The sequence below is a fragment of the Cygnus atratus genome, chromosome 6, assembly GCF_013377495.2.
Source record: "Cygnus atratus isolate AKBS03 ecotype Queensland, Australia chromosome 6, CAtr_DNAZoo_HiC_assembly, whole genome shotgun sequence".
Classification (NCBI taxonomy): Eukaryota; Metazoa; Chordata; class Aves; order Anseriformes; family Anatidae; genus Cygnus; species Cygnus atratus.
The window spans coordinates 35,208,934-35,226,261 of NC_066367.1; the positions used below are offsets into that span (position 1 = coordinate 35,208,934).

At 38.7% G+C, this 17,328-nt stretch overlaps 1 protein-coding gene across 1 annotated transcript in view; it reads right to left on the reverse strand.

Moving 5' to 3' along the window:
- Positions 1 to 17,328, reverse strand: part of LRP1B (LDL receptor related protein 1B) — a 509,529-nt gene that overhangs the window by 328,775 nt on the left and 163,426 nt on the right. The window contains 1 exon segment of the mRNA XM_050711674.1: positions 10 to 129. Within this exon segment, the coding sequence (XP_050567631.1) occupies positions 10 to 129 (120 nt within the window).

The window sequence follows — 17,328 nt, forward strand, 5'->3', positions numbered from 1 at the left end:
CTTGTTTACCTGTGCAGCTTCTTCCATCACTGCTTGTTTCGTATCCATCTCCACAGTAGCACCTGGTGCCGTTCCTGGTAATGGCGCATTTGTATTGGCAATTCATCTGTTGGCACTTGGGTAGCAATTCTGTAAATAGTATTATTTAGAGCAAAATGTTAATAAATGCTAATTTATTATTCCTATATCACAAACTTTAACAACATATATATGCATATATATGTGTGGGTGTGCAAATGCATCTCTCAGGAAGGAAACATCACCACCATTTTCACTAGCTGTTGTTGGAAATATGACATAATACATTGGGAAATGCTTGCTTTGAAAACTGTATTTTGGCAAGATAATAAATCAGCATTCCATTTCTACCGAAAGTTGCTCACAAATATATTATCTAGGTGTACTGTTGTTCTGCTTAGATGTCTCTTTTTCACACATCAGTCATATTTAAAGCAATGATTTGGAAAAAATAATAAATAAATAAATAAATAAATAAACACCAAACCTCAAAAGGAAAAAAAAAGGTTGTAGTCATAAAAACCTTAAAAAAGATTATGAGAAAGATTTCAACATCTTTGTCTTCCCTATTTGTCATATCAGTTGATCTTTTGAAAGCTTGTCTTGAATTACTGATATGCATATAACCTTTATAGTAATCAATGGGCATGTATTCTGGCTCAATAATTTAATGTTAGACACGTACTGTTGGATAAACACTGGGCGTAATGTATGTCATTACTACTGAAGTCCTTCATAGCATCTATTGCTTACATACATACCATCTATTGCTTACATACATACCATCAGTGCAAGGCATGATGCTAACAGCTAGAAGAAATATTGTAAAAATATACACTAATGATTTCCAGAATGTAACAACATGAAAACAAACTGAAAAAAAAAAAAAAAGAGAAACTTCTCAGCCTCAAGCTGGATGAAGTGTATCAATTACTCTGCTAATCAAAAAAGAGTATTTTAATGAACAACATTTTTACATTTTTCCCTACAGGAAAATAAGAAAACGATTGTGGAAAACAGCTGTAAAAGCTTATCTGAAGATATTTTTCAAAACTACATGCAGATGGATCAGAAACTAACCCAAAAATGGACAGAGAAAGGTTCTGTTGTAGGGCTGGATTCAAGTGACTGGGAATGTCCTAAAGAAAAGGAGAAGTCTGTAGTTTAATATGTGGGCAGTTTTAATCTGTCTGATCATTATTCATCAAGTTCTACTGGGGTCTAGGGTGAAAATATGAAGAGCCAGCATCAGCATCTGAAACCAGGGGCTGCTGGTGTCAAAATAAAGAGGACACTTTGGGAGAAAAGTGGATGTGGCTGCCACCCAAAGTTACTGCTTACTGTATTGGAAAAAAAAAAAAAAAAAAAAAAAAAAGAGGCGTCACACGATTATCAGAGGATATTCCCTAGAATTCTATAGGCCACACAATCCGCAGACTGACTAGAGGCTGATAAATCATCCACTGTCCAAATCTGCCCATTTGCTAAGTGGTTTGTGGGTTATTTCTCTGCCTTGTGTGCCCTTGTGAATAGGAAGGTAACACATTTTGGCCGCAGCTTGCTTTGTTGGCTTCTTGTCCCTAGTCCAGTCCTTAAATCTATTACATCCTTCCAAGAACAAGTCCCATTCAGAATGCAAACAAGGAAATTTCCCCAGAGGTAACCTGAAATGGGGCCGCATGCCGAGGTGTGGAGCTGGAACTGAGGCTGATTATATGCTATCTGTTTATTTAATATTTCTATCTGCACAAAATCGACATATACATTTCATTTTCTAAGCAAACATGGATCGACCATCCTTTACAACCTATAATTTTCTTCCTCAAATATTTGTCTTATGCTGTACAGCCGGTAGCTTTTACCGGATGATAACTATTTGACTCACAAATGGGATTTGGCTTGTTTGCACTCTTTTCATAATGGATACAGATAGCCAGCAGCTTCAGCTGGAATAGCGGGACCTGCACACAGCCAGTAAAGGCTGCTGGAGAACAGCAACAGTAAATTGGAAAGTGAGATCCATTAGAGGAAAGTGAATAAAAGCAGCCTATCTGCTCCCTTTTTTTTTTTACAAAAACTGTTGCATTTCATTGATTCTAAATTATTGCAGTATCATGGGGATGGCTTTTACCAACAAAGCAGTTGCATTTTCTTTACAGTACCTATAACTGAAGTACTGCACATAGCCCATTTCTGCCAAAAATATTTCTTGTCACACATCTCATCCCTCATTCTTTCCACACAGTTCTATTTTTCACACCGTCTATCACAACTTTGCTGGTGTCCTCATCCCATCTGCTGTGCTTTTAGAAAGGGCTTCTCTGAGAAGGTACTCTGCTAAAACTGCCTCCACTTGCACAACTCCTTACGCTCACTTGGGTACGAATGCTGTCTGATCAAGTTGATCTGCTGATCAAGTAAAAGATTATTTTCAAATGAGTTTTCTCAAAAGACACATTTCGTGGTCCCCTGTCAATAACTGTTTGAGAAAGTTAAAACTGGAACAGGGAGAAAATCCAAATTTCTTCTCTCATTTTAACCAGCTCTGACAAGAAGCAACTTATAGTTTGTCTCAGGTTTTACACTACAACTACTTTCACCAGTTTTCCCAGCCGGGAGTCCGTCAAACACACCAGACTTTCCAACAAATCTGCTTAAGAAGAGATGCTGACTGCCATATGTTTCTGACTTTAAAACTTAAAACCTTTTCCCTCCACTAAATTATCAGTCAGATTATTACAGCAGCAATTGGCCTCCACTCACAGCTCGAGTGCAGAGCTTCCTTGCTGCCTGTCTGACAGACACCTCCGTGCCCCCGAACATTTTTGCTCTACTGCTGATCTCTGAAACCTGCCAGGGGAATTCACGAGCGGAAAAACACAAAATATAACAACAACATTGAGGGTAAATAAATCTATTTTCTATTTTACTGGCTTTTTTGTTTTCTTCACTTTAAGTAACTGATCCTGAAAACCTTTGGGGAGAAAATGGAGTTAGCTTGCCCCTGGAAACGTTTGAAGTATTGAAGGACATGCTACGGAAGGCAGGGTGTACATTTATGGTTTGGTTAGATTTGTAGCAGACTGCTTGGGAAGAGGTGAGGAGGCAAAGAAAAATCATAAAGCAGTGAACATCAATATTTCTAATGTTCCAGATAGGAAATGTAAAGAACTAAAGAACAGGGATCCTCATTTCTTGTCCTTCCTAGCTTGCTTTAGGATTAAGTAAAATTCTGTTCCCACTCTGGTCTCCCTTTCTGAACGTGAATTGGTTTATGAAGTACGCAGGCAGTGAAGAATGAGCATCACCAAGCTTTCCATTTTTAACACAGCTACAAAAACCTGTATTTGTCAAAGCGCAGTATTTCTGCTGCAAGATTTAAAGGAAGAAGCTAAACGGAGGGGAAGCAGCAGAAGTAAGCTTTAAAGCTCACAAGGAGACCCACAACTCAAGACATGGAGCTGCAGAGCAAGGCGTGAGATTTGTAGAGATGCAGGGTAGCACAAGTATGTGAGTGCCTTTAGGATGCTCTATTTTCCCCAGGCCTAGGTCGTAATGCCAATTCATCCTGCGCTGCGTTAGGTCCTTTTCTTCACTGTTCTCTTTCTGCCCCCAGAGACATGCAGGGCAGCATTTTTTTCTTCCCTACGTCCCATGGAAGAACCTCTCCAAAGCAGAGATCCAGCTCTACCACAAAAGCCCCCCTGCTTTCTCAAATACCCCCATGTCAATCTCATGCTGACTTTCCTATTCCTCTGACGCCCAGGTACCAGGCCCAAAGGAGAGCAGTCCATCAGCCCAAGATGCTGCTGATAGCATCTCCTCTGACATGATATACCTTTGACAAAGACTCAGAGGAGCTGTAAGCTTTTTGGACAAACTGCTCCCGCAGGGTTTCATAGTAATAAAATCCTGCCTTCATTTATCCCTTCTGTGTTCAAGGAAATACACTGCTCATCATAGTTCATCCGAAAGGAATGATATAAGGAACTATCCTCTCTTGCATAGCTTTTTAATGAAGGAACTAACCAATTGATCTGACTAACCTTTTTTTCAGTTCCTCCTCAACTGACACAGGGTTCACACCAGGTTCACACCTGGTTCTTAAACTTACATGTTTTGGCTGTTTTTAGCTTGCACTTTCTTAATTCTGCATATTTTTGGGCTAGGAGGGATTGTCGAACACTAGAATGGATTTAAGAAGATGCCTCAGTGAGACTTCCCTTTCCTGAGATGATGGAAGAGGACTAGATTCACATCCAGCAACATGTATTTAGATGCCATTATTTTTAGTCACTTTGATGATAATAAGGCCTTTTGGCTGCAGTGGGTTCCCAGTTACATTTCATTAGTGCATGTGTAATTTACAAATCCTGTACAGCTCTTTTTGTAATAATGCTAGAGTACAGATGACATCCTAGCACCCTACGTTAAAATTAGCCAACCACACAGTGCTGATAAGCACCAGTGATACAGAGCCAGATTAAATAAAAGCAATTGCCTGAAGTTTGTGGTTCTAAGATCATGATAATTTGCTTAGGGAACAATAGCAGGGATTCTGCTGTCAGTTTGGGACGTAACAATCTGAAACAAGGGATTCTTGTCAAATAGTTCATCAGAGGATGGCTACCAGCGCCATGCTGCCTGTGGAAAAAGCAAATGCAGCTCTGGGAGCATCAGGATGTGTCCTTCCCACAGACAAAGCCACAAAGACGAAGGGCCAGGACACCAGTGAGTCCTTTTCTTGCTGAATGCAGATGTTTGTGGCTGTGCCCACCCAACGGGTACCTGGAGGATAAACCCAGACTTGAGCAGGCTTGGAGAGGGGCTTCAGGGACTGGCAGGGGAACAGAGAGCTGCGACCTGAGGGCAGACTGCAAGTTTCTGTGTTGGTTAGTGTTGGGAGAGGAAAACCACGGGCAGTCATGAATATATCAGAGGATCAACAGTGGGGAAAGAGTATAAATGGGTATAAATTGTTCATTAATACATTTGGGCTGAAAAGGTTCTCAACTATCACCGCAATCAGGCTCTGGTACTGCTCTTTGAATGGAAGCAGCAGGGACAAAAAATAAATGTTTTCAACATGGATCATGATAAATTCATGAAAAACAGCATATGGAAAGGCCCCTGAAATACCAGACACTGCATTCATGACCCAGGAGGTTCTTTCTGTTGCTGTATTCCTCAAGCAACACACCATCTTATGCTAAAATATCATTTTTCATTACGGAACTAAGATTAATTCTTTTTTTCCTTGTCTCTGAAACATACCCAAAGGAAAACTTATGCGAACTTGTTACGGAATTAGTCTTCTAATTGTACTACACACACGTTCTTGCTTCTCTTAAATATTTGGATTCTTTTTGGCAGCTTTGTGTTTCATGAATATACTTGATCTTATCACTGTGTTATTCACTCAGCTTTTATGATTCAATATTCATACACTGATGTCTAGACTGTCCTTATCACGCATATGCTGTAAGCCTTATTTTTCTTTTCTAGTTCATTTTCAGTTTTTTTATTTTTATTTTTTGAAGTACAATTCTTTTTATATTAGACCCTCTAATGCAATTTACCCCTTTTTTTTTTTTTTTTTTTTTTGTTACACAAGATAAAGCTCTAGAGTTTGCTTCTCTGACAGAAAAGGGTAGTTTGATTGATAGAATTCAATTGCTGGATTGAAATAATGCAGCCTGTTTTTATCTTACATTCGTTGGCCATTTTATTGGCTTTGACTATCATACCATAAAAATATGACAAAAGTATAATGATCTTTGTCACGCTCCTCGGCCCATAACTCTGTTATGGTAGATATACCACTGAGAAAGAGATTTGGAAATCTAAGATCAGATTCATAACCTTGTACTCCTGCTATGGGTGACCCCTGCCAAAGTTCAGCATGGAAGCAGGAGACAAATTCAAAACAACATGTGATACGGGGAGGGGACACAAAAAACCTTTAGGCTAAATAAATAAATAAATAAATAAATAAATTCCTGTACCTATTTTCTGTTTCGGGTCAAACTGCAGCCTCTGCATTTGGGCACCAGGTGTTTGACTGCTGCTTTGTAACTTGTGGTCGGGAGGCTTGGGAAAAGACAAGACTAATGCTACTTTTTATTCATCCCCCAAATAACCCACCCATTTAGAAACAATTGCTAGAAGCCTTAAAGATTGAGACATTTACAGGTAAGGTCTGCAAGCCAGCCTCCAGGTGCCCAGCCCCAGAAATCAGTTAGGCAGTAAAGGTTTTCTATATAGTGTGCACACAAGGAAACAACCACCCCGCATGGTAACCTAAAAACCTTGCAAGCTGAACTGCCTAAAGGAAGTTGTAAACCCTGGGTATAACTGAAATCCTTCATTTTCCTTCACAGAGCTTAGACATCTGAGCCTGGACTTCTCAGAAGTAACTCCACTTGCTTCAGCTCCACAGTGCACAATCTTCTCCTAAGGCTAGTTTGAGAACGGCGCTTTGTGCTGGGTACCAGGCTGCTCCTGAATTTTCCATAAAATAGTTACTGGATAAACGATATTAATAGATTACAGTATTTCCACCCTTTGCCATTGCTATAATCATCAGGCAACAGAGTCGTACTCTAAGGTGCATCCTCTGAGCCCACAAAACCCAGACTTCCTGCGGCACTGATTCCACACACGGACACCTTCCATTTCATACGGCATGGTGAATGGTGGGTGCATCCTGCAGGGGAACACTGATGTGCTGTGAAGTGGGGATAGCCCAAGGGCTGAAGGCACACCTGGCTATTGCTGGGTCCCATCTCCTGGGCAAGTGCCATAAGCACAAAGCTGTCCTGTAAAAGCTGGGCAGCAGCTTTTGTCATATAAGTTGTCATCAATAAGAAAAGGGTGTCTTAATTATCCAGTGTCCATCCCCGTCGGTACATGTCTCAACACTGGGAAGCCTTGGTACAGAACAACAACTGACATAGAAAGTTTCACCTGAAAGAGTGAAGGTTTCTGCCCAGTATAAGCACTTGTTAGTATGGTGGCATCCGGATTGTACTTCGTAAATTCTACCTGATTTATCTCAGCCCTCCGTTGGATCTATTTTCCCACCACAGTCTATGCTGGCACATAGACTGTTGTTGAACAACTTAACGTATTATTTTAAATAGACATTAAAATGTATTTGCCTATTTTATGATTAGAAGGAAATTACACATCTTGTTTAATGAACTTGTTGTCTGCTCAAAACCAGAAGTATCTTACTGTGATTATTGTTCAATGAAAATGGGCATGTCTTGCTGAGTAACAAGTGATTAACAAGATATTATTAAAAAAGACAGATTTCCTTTTCTGTCATCTCCAACCTAATGAAATCAGAAAAAAAAAAAAAGAAAAACAAAACAAAACAAAAAAACAAGGAATGTTGCAAGAAGAATAAAACTTAAATAAGCAAATTAAGTCTTCCAAATCCACACTCTAGTCAATGTTCCTTTTCAGAAGTGAGAGTATCCATCTTCAAAATATTACCTAACAGCATCTTGGGACAATATTCATGGATAAATTTATTTTTCAAGGATGTGCTATTGAAACTTCTTCCTGCCTAAATCTTGACCTACAATATTTGGCTGAGCTTCAAAACAATTTGTTTTATGTGGTGCTCTTCAACCGTAGCATCACAAAACATTTGAAAAGATGAGATCAGCAGTAGTAGGCATGTAGTAAAATATTAGCTTCACCAGTGGAAATGGCTCATTATTTTGACCTTTTGCTGTTTTAGTTATACCTTGGCTGCCATACTCAAGCATAAGCATAAGCTAAGGAGAAGTACACCTGGGAAAATTCAAACTGGGCAAGTGATTTCATGACTAAAGGGATGAGACCATGTATATGGCTATTAATCTGGATGCAAGCTATAGATTTAAAGAATATAGATTTTAAAGAATACATACATTTATTTAATTTTGTATAAACTGGTATATAGTTTTAGGTATTTTCACAGTATTGAATACATACTGAAGCAGGTTCAGTGACTTACAGAGAATCATCATTAAACTACATGTGTCTAGTGAGGTATCACAGATACTTACCCAAAGCCTGACAATACTGAACATATTCATTAATAAAGCAGAAGTGAAAGTAGCAACTAACAAAGTTTGTGCATGGCGACAAAGATCAGAATGGAAAAACTACAGCAAGGACCGGTGGTTATCCAAGAGCAGGCTACCTGGGCTGCTCTGCTTAGTAATCTGGACCTAGTCAGCTAAAATGCATTTACAGAATTAGCTCATGGTTCCTCATTTTTGTTAGTAAATTGCATTTCAGTGCTTGAGTAATGCTTGAAGAGACGAAATGTAACTTGGTGGCTGGGGCAGAGCAGTCTCCGGAGTGAATAAGCTTAAGCCCAGGGAGGCTCTGGAGTCTCCATCTGTGGAGACAATTCGAACCCAGACTGGACACGGTGCTGGGCAACTTGACCTAGGTGCCCGTGCTTTCACCATCTAGATGCTCCCAAAGGTCCCTGCCAACCTCAGGGAGTCTGTGGGTCTCACAGGCTGTCCCTTCCCTGCAAAGATCTGCCACCATCTCTTCATCCTGCAGCAGCCTGAAACAGAGGAAGAGGGAAGAGGCACAACTGACTGCCACCCACAGAGGGCAAGTGACAACGGGAGGAGAAGGTTAAGATGGGGAGCTGGGGAAGAGCTTTCTCTTCCCTCCCTCCGCCTGCAGGTGAGACGGTGATGGTAAAGAAGATTGGGCAGTGGCTGCTCCCCGTGAAACCTGCTATCTCCTCTCTCTCCCACGTCTCTTCTAACCCTAACTTCCCTCCAGCAGTGACAGCTGCACAGAGTTGGCAGGACGCAGGAGGCTGTTCATCCTTGCACGGTAAATCTCCATTTCTTCAGGCAAAGCATACAGCATGTCACCTTCGAGACTTGCACAAGTCAGCTATCTACTTAGGTGATAAATAGAGCCAGCTCTGGCATCTAAATTCAACGCAAAGCAAAGTCACAAACCGGCAAAAAGGAAATGCATGCTCTTTTCACCAAATGAAGGAAAAAAAAAAAATTAAAAGGATTTAAATTTCATAGTGTGAGATCAACCACACTAAATTGCAGTCTTCCGTGTGCAAAAGCAGTTATATATTTTACAAGAGGTAATACATAAGTTTACTCTCTGATGAAACATTGTCTTACACTTCTGCTTCTGAAGTATAACTCACTTTAACCACCAAGTATTTCGATGATCTTGTTTGCTCTAATATTTATATATTCAGCCTTATTCCACATTTTGCTGATGTTAATTTCTTATGTGCTCAAACACACTGTTGTTGTATCTCTGAAGCATTCATTTTTAAAATTAGGCTTTATACTTTTTTTTTTGTAAAAATATATAAATATATACACACAAATTTCTACATGTCAGTAACACCAACCATTTACTGCAAGTATTTAAGCAGTAATAAATAATTTTAAACATTTTTTAATAAAACAACCTCAAACTAAAAACTACTCAGTGAGTCACAGAGTGCTCTGGAAGTGTTAATTGATTAATAATTGAAGCCCCACAGCGTTCTGTTGTAATAGCGACCCACTACAACATTAGTATAGGTTCACCAGTGATGCCTGTTCCTGTGACTCCAGCTATCTCGCCTAGCCACTGGGTAACAAGGACTTAGAAACAAGTGGAAGAGGTGTGCCTGTTCCTGTAGTTTTATAAATGGTTATGATTTCCAGCTCTACTTGATGGGAAGCCAGATCACCCTATGTCTTCATCGCTGTTCAATGTCTGTCTTAAAAGAGTCTCTTGTAGATGACCAATATATCTGACCTCCTCACACAGCCCTTCTCGTTCAAGCACAATTGTGTTAAAGTCCATTTACATTAAATAATAAAAATTTCATATAAATTTGTTTTATGGCATCATATAACAGCTGATTTAATATAAATCTTTTTTGTTAAAATGTACTTCAGTGACAAATTCATACTGTATATCTAAAACTTTTTGTAGTTCAGAAAGCAATTCTGATGAGAGTTTCCTATAAACATAAGGAGAATTTTTATATTTTGAAATAATATTTATTGAGAAGCCATGGAGTAGAATGAAAATTTGTTATTAATGCACTTTTAAAGTAAAAATTTCTTTTCAAATATCTTCAGTGAAGACTCGTGACTGAGACCACTGTTGTCAAGGTAGTGCCTGTTGCCATTTTATGCTAATCAGTTTTTATCATACAGTAGACCAGGACAATGCTCTGAAGGTTTTTAAGTGATGTGTTAATTACAAAGGAATTATGGAAGGCCCTCCACACAAGGAACCTTTCTGTTCCATGAACCCAAAGGATAAGCTACAAAGCAAGACACCCACACTGCTCAGATGGAAGTGACCAACACAGTAGCTCTGTGAATTTTGGTGTACATAGCAGGACTTGTACTGCTCCAAAGCTGATTTATATCCAGTGACTAAGGGAAGATACTAGAAAGCAGTAATCTGTAACAGCAAATGATGCTGTGTGCTACAACCACAGACCCAGATCATCACATGAGGTCTTAATTCATCCAACCTCAGTCAATTACCTTGTACAAAATGCTTCAGCTGAAATTCTTAATACTGCGATTCTCAGTACTGCTGTCTGTGCCTAATGAAATCGATAGAAAGTGTTTCATTTATTCCTAGTGGCTGCTAGGCTTGGACCTTATGCCATCTCTGCAGGCAGTAATGTTTAAACCATTGAGCAAGGTGAAAGAAAGTAGTATTCTGATGTTTTCCACTACTTGGAAGACACACTTGAAGGCACTGTAAGTCTCACCAATCTTCTTGGCTTAGATTGGCTCATCTTTGCCTGCATATCACTAATGGTCATGAGTGCCTATCGATCCCCCTCAAATCAAGCAAGGTTAATTGCCTGCTGCTCCTTGGCATCCTTTCAGCCTTTCAGCGATCACTGATCACTTTCTGATTACCTGTGGTGAGATGCAGGCAGATGGTGGTCAACTACATATTATTTTAAACAGACATAATTCACAAAAGTGCTATACGTATGGATAACAATAATGTGTCTTGAAGACTGCATTATACATTTATGCTGTAGGGCACTTAGCTTGCTTGCTCCACTGGATACTCGGCTTAATAAAGACTAAAATTCCATTAAGCAATACATTTCAATAAGAATGACTTTTACTGTTATCTAACTACAATGTACTGGCTTCTAAGTGACCAGGTTTCATTAGCGAATAAACTTGGTGGAAATGAAGTGTCCTGCAAATCAGTAGCAGAGGTTAGAAAAAAATAAAATAAACCTTACCGTATTTGTTCAAAGATAATTCTGAAATGAAAAAAGCAAAAAGCAAAAACAAAACCAACACTGCTTAGGATTATTAATATCCCATGTTATTCCACATGCATGCACCTTTGAACAGTGGAGCCCAAGATGAGGTATCACAAACGTATGCAACTCACATTTATTATGCACTAAACCCATCTGGACAGGAGCTGTTTTTCTGCTTTCAGCTCTGATCTGTCTTCACAGTAAATTGTTGATAAGTCTTTCACTATATTATGAATCAGAATAAAAATATTTTAAAATATCCAGCCTTTATTCAAAATAAAATCTGCAAGACTGCTACAGGCTGCTGTGAAATGATGGTATCTACAAGAGCTCGCTCTCAGTAACAGTCACAGATTTGGAAGAAGATGCATGCACGGAGTAGAGGGGTTTTAGCTGGCAATCTAAGTCACTGCTGCAAGAAAATGGGATGGCAGTGTTGCCAGACTGACTCTTAAATGAGCAAAGCAGGATACAAAGCTTTCACACAAGCCTTAAAAGTGTCCATTGCCCAGCAAGTTGGCATTCTCTGTTGTGTCTCAAACACATACAGCCTGGCAGATGCAATGCCACTTTCCCCTTAGGTAGCACACGAAGACATCTTGGTCCTCCTCTGGATTGACAGTTTGTAGAGGAAAAGGGCCAGGTTAGCCTGTGCCTTTCTTCTGTTGCCTCAGCTAACACTGCAGATATAATGGTGCAGTAGAGCTGGAAATGGTGTGGGAGTTTTAAAATATTCCAGAAAGGCCAAAAGATTATTTTTTTTTTCTTTTCCTGATACTGGAAAAAAAGCTAGCATCTTTATTTACTTTGCTCACTTCTCAGTTATGTGGAAAAACGTAATTAAATCATTTTGAAATCATAAAAGACACCTATAATAGCTTTTTCCAACATCCAATTTCATGCCTCTTCATGGAAGTAGTACCTCTGAAATTACTTCTCTTCATGAATACAACTTCACTTGATAGATAAAATCCTCAAAAAAATTGCCAAGCAGAAACCTCAGGCTCACGAGGCAGTGCCTGCTTGGAAACTCAGCCAAGGACTTGGAACAATTACATAAAGGGATTGAATAGCAACAGATCCCAGAGAACCAAATGTGTGACTCAGTAACTGAATTTTTTTTATGTGTACAACTAAAGCCAGTGAAGGATAAGAGAGAGGACTTTAAGCTAGAAGGGAATTAAGAATTAGCAGCAAGGAAAAACTATACCAGAAAAATAAAATTCTTATTCAATAGTTTTTTGTTTGTTTGTTTTTTCCTGAGAGACAGATATATGGAGTTCTGAGCTGGGGCAGGGGCTGGAATAAGTGACACATTTTTTTTTTACAAGCCCCATTTACAGCGTCTGCCAGCTAAAGAGGCTGAACCTTTATATTTTTCCCTGCAGCATGCAGAGTCAGGTTGCAAGGTGGCTCCTGGAGTGGGTTTGCCCCGTTGGAGGTGTACAACCCATGACAAATTCCACGCAGAGCTGTACATTGCTGCCATTGTCTGCAAAGATTCACAATTGCCAATTCTCAAAAAAAAAGTTCCCAATGGTTTTCTTATCATTTTACTTCTCAGAGTGCTATGAACCCATGAGTCTTATCTCATACATGTATGTGAATGTGCAGAAATGCAGATGTTCAAAAAAGCTAGAAAACATGAACCCTCAAATCCCAAAGCCTAGAAAAAAACTGAATTACGCCTGCTCTCCTGATGTCTGTTTGGCATTTTGTTTTCATCTCACCTTGTATCCAACTAGGATTATTTAGCTGTAACTTTTCTGCAAGAACTACTTATACCTACAGTGCCCACTGAAAACATGAAATTAGCAATAACTTTGTAAAGTACGGTACTGTTTCCAACCATTTTACCATGACTCATCTTTCCTCATTGTTTTTCTTATATCTTACCCAAGTAACAAGACTTGAGCCTTTGGCAATGTGTAATTGATTCAGCGCTGACGAGATTGAAAGCAACAGAAGCACAAAAATTGCTTTTCATTCATTATTTCATTTAGCTGTAAGTCAGTCATCTATCCAGAGCAGCAACTCGCACTGCTCAGAATTGCCTATCAGTATTGCTCATACATGCCACTGACCCAGGCACACATAATACATACGAAAGCTTAATCTAATTTTTACTAAATATTTTCCATAGGACAAAGCCATCTACTAATTTGCATTATGAGTTCCCCAGCTGTTGTTTCGGTACCTTTTTTTTTTTTTTTTTTCAAAGCCCTTCAAGTCTCTCCAGCCCCAAGTAAAGCCCATCCTCTAAAGCAAGGAACTGGTAAGTAGCGTACTCCAGGGATGAATCTTCTCTTCTCCATGTATTTTTTAATGGTTGGGTAAAGGTTATATTTTTCTACGTAACTTTATGTACTTGTACATGTATATGAAGAGGAAAACATGCAGTCTTTCACAGGAGAAGTCATTTCCACGTTTTATTGGTGGAGTCAATGTAAATGAACGCCATCCTCACAGCCCACCTCTTTAGCTTCATTCTCGAAGGCATAAGGAGAAAAAGCTGATAAATAAGTTGATATAACACGATATAAAAATTCTCAATACCAATTTCAGCATGCCATAGCCTGAGATTATTAGAGGCACAGCTGCAACGGATAATGGAAAATGAGTGACTGAGGTGATGTGCTTTAGAGGCTAAACTGTACTACAAAGATCAGCCCCTATTTCTAGCTCCAAAGAATAAATAAGGAATTGCCTTGGTATTTACAAAAGGGCTTCGTGTATTACTTCAGCATTTGGTTACTATATCCTGGCACATTAAAAGTTAACCCAGCTTTTGCCTGGCTTCTGGAGGGAGAAAAAAGAAAAAGTGAGGGGGGAAAGAGCATCTCTTTCTTTTTTCTCCAGTTTTCTTTTCCAAAGTTTCTGATCTTTTAGAGGCCAGTCCAACCGTGCCAAGTGGTGGGCACAACACAATGAGTACTGCAACAGGTTTTGTGGGGATTGCTGCTTCTCTGTACTATTTTCTCTTCTATTTTGATATATCCTCTTCACAAAGAGTATAGAGAAATTCTAGTAACTCCCAGTGTAACTTTTCACAACTTTTTCAGGCAGAAACATGGGAGATGGATGTAACTGTAGATGCTCTCAGCTCATTCCACATTTAGCAGAGAACCTGACCTTTTTTTTATGAAACCACTGTTATGCTGGAGCTCCACAGGACTCAGTTGGCAGAGCCACCTGCATCCCAACTGAGAAGTTAATAAATAAATGCTTTGCTTGATATTAACAAATTGTTAATATCACGTACACATCCTAATTATACTTATATATGAAGTAGAATAATTGAATAGTGTAAAATGTGTAATTAACAGATTTTTTAAAACGTAAGTTATAGGGTTTTCTATCTAAAAACATCTGCAGAAGTTTTAAACATTATCACTTGAAAATGAAGAATAGATACATTCACTTCTTTGAAAATGATTCTTATAAGAGACTGTTTCCAGCATGCTTTAAATTGTGCACCTCATCTGAAGATTTTCTTAATGAGTTGTGCTTTGCTCTAATAAAATATGGTTTTGAAATTGGACAAAATTTCTCATTATTAATTTATTTTCTGTGGTCCTCACCAGGTTGAAGAACAAGAGGCAAACTATTTTCCTGAATCATGTTTATCTGTTTTATATGAAAAGGTATGCACACGTATTTACAAAACACGAGTGAAATAAACTTGGTACATTATACAAGGCTGTTGATCATCATCTTACTTTTTTCTGTTACCAAGCCTAGTGGAAAAGCTTAGGTATGCACAAAGTTAAAGGTAACATTGGAGTAGCTGAGCAAAAAAAAAAGTCACTATTTATTTAGTGACTTTTAATAAAAACTATTAAGCACATGAATTTCAGCAAAATCTCTACTCCAGAAACTCTTAATACATTACTACTGTGAAAAATAAAAAGGCAATTAAATAGGTGATTTAAAATAGGTGCAGAATAATTAAATTCTTCATGAAGAAAACAGAAATTGAAAATTAAATCGGGAAGCATTTTCAGTGGTAGCTAAATTTAAAGTGTGTACAGCTCACCTCCACTTTTTCTTACATTAATGTGATATAAAAATTCTATTTAAAAAACATGTTTGTTTCATAAAAACTATCAGTACAACTGAATCTTTTTTTTTTTTTTTCTCTTGTTCCACAGATGTGGGCTAACTCATTACAATAAGAAAGTAGGGCGGCTGGTTGGTAGCACCCGTGCATCATTACTTCCAGGTAGCTTTAGGGCCTCACTTTTGCCAACAGCAAAGCAGCATTTCTGTGCTTTTCCCACGTTTACAAAGCAGCCCCAAACACACCTGGATTTCTTTGGATAAAGTGATGTTTATTCCAGCCAGAAAACTTAGCTCTGCAACACTGCTTCTGAGTAGGTAATTGACTCCAAAGAAATCTGAGGTGTGACCCTGCTCCTGAGCTCGTGCTTCCTGCTGCACCTTGGGATCTCCTGGATTCCTTTGCTGTCAGTCTGTTTTGGCTAAGGGGCAGGTTTTCCTTTAGCTACCCATGGCAGCTGCTGTAACTGAGTTGTTATGGCTTGATTATTATTTATTCATTTGTATCAGATAACATCACATTTGTATTGTAATATTACATGTGTATTTCAAATTGATCTTCTACAGCAACACCTGGATCTCTCTTTTTCTGAAGGCCTTGTTTTCTGTCAATGACTGGAGATGGAACCTAAAAACTGATAAATACTTTTAATATGGAGCCAGCTATTAACTGTATTCAGCAATATTTTCTCAGTTGCCAAACAGATACAAAATAAAACATACAATCGTGATGGTTTTGATTTCTTTTTTAGAAAACAATTCCTCTTTTCTAACTAAAGCCTTTATTTCAGCTACTTCCTAAACTAATTAGTTGAATTTCACAAGCACTGAGCATTTTTAAACTCTAGCTGCTAGAAGGAATTATTTGATGGGAACTATAGCTATTCACCATATCTCAGGAAAACAATTTATGCATTTAAATCTTAATTTAAGAGGTTAATTTAGCTATCATCTCTGCAAACAAAGAAAAGTAAGGTCTACTCTAACAGACAAAGTGTGTGTTTGTGTTATGTTCTTTCCCAGGCCCATCAACTTTCAATGGCTTTGGGGTTGAACAAATTGTGACATTCCTGTCTCAGGAAGGTTCCTTCTTTTGCTTTGAGGTTTCTGGGTCTAGTTTTTTTCTTTCTTTTGATGTCTCTCAGTTTTTAATGGCGCTGCATGCTCCCCATCTCCTGTCTCTCCAGTGCGCTACCCAAGTTATCTATCCAGAACATGCTCAATTATTTGAGCACTGAAAAGCACCATTTTCTCCTTCTTCCAACATGTTTAACTGTCCTCAGCCCACCACACAGAACAAAGGAAACCAGAAGCAAGAGTCTCTTCATTCCAACTGCCTCTAACAGAGGCTCTCTCCCACTAAGAGAATAATATGCAATACTCACACAACTGTGAAAAACAATTCCACTACCACATTTGAAAAACAGAGGTTTCAAAAGGCAAACAGTTAATATTTTGCAGCACTTTTACTGTCCCATTCCTATTATCGAGGCTGTAGGGAAAGTCAGAGTAGAAAATTCATTATCTAACACTCTTCAGTGTTGCCTGACTACAAGTGTACTATTAATTAGAATCACATAATAATTAAGGTTGGAAAAGACCTCCAATATCATCTGGTCCAACCATCAAAGCTATTGAATAGCCAATTGAAGCTATTTAACATATATTAAATATATAATTTATATATTTTTTGTTTCATGCTTTGGTGACTGTTGTGTCAGCTTCCTTACCGCCATTCAGTCTCCCTCCAGCAGGTACAGAGACCACCAACCCTCAAGACAGGTAACCACCAGATGGACCTGTCCTACCATCATCCGCAGCATTGGAAATGCAGTTTTTCATGAACTTAAATCACTTTTTTTTTTTCTGTATACAAGTCACAGCAACATTTCAGAGGGCTACTGAAGCAGTAACTAGTACCACATTCAGCAGTTATTTCATTTTCTTCTATG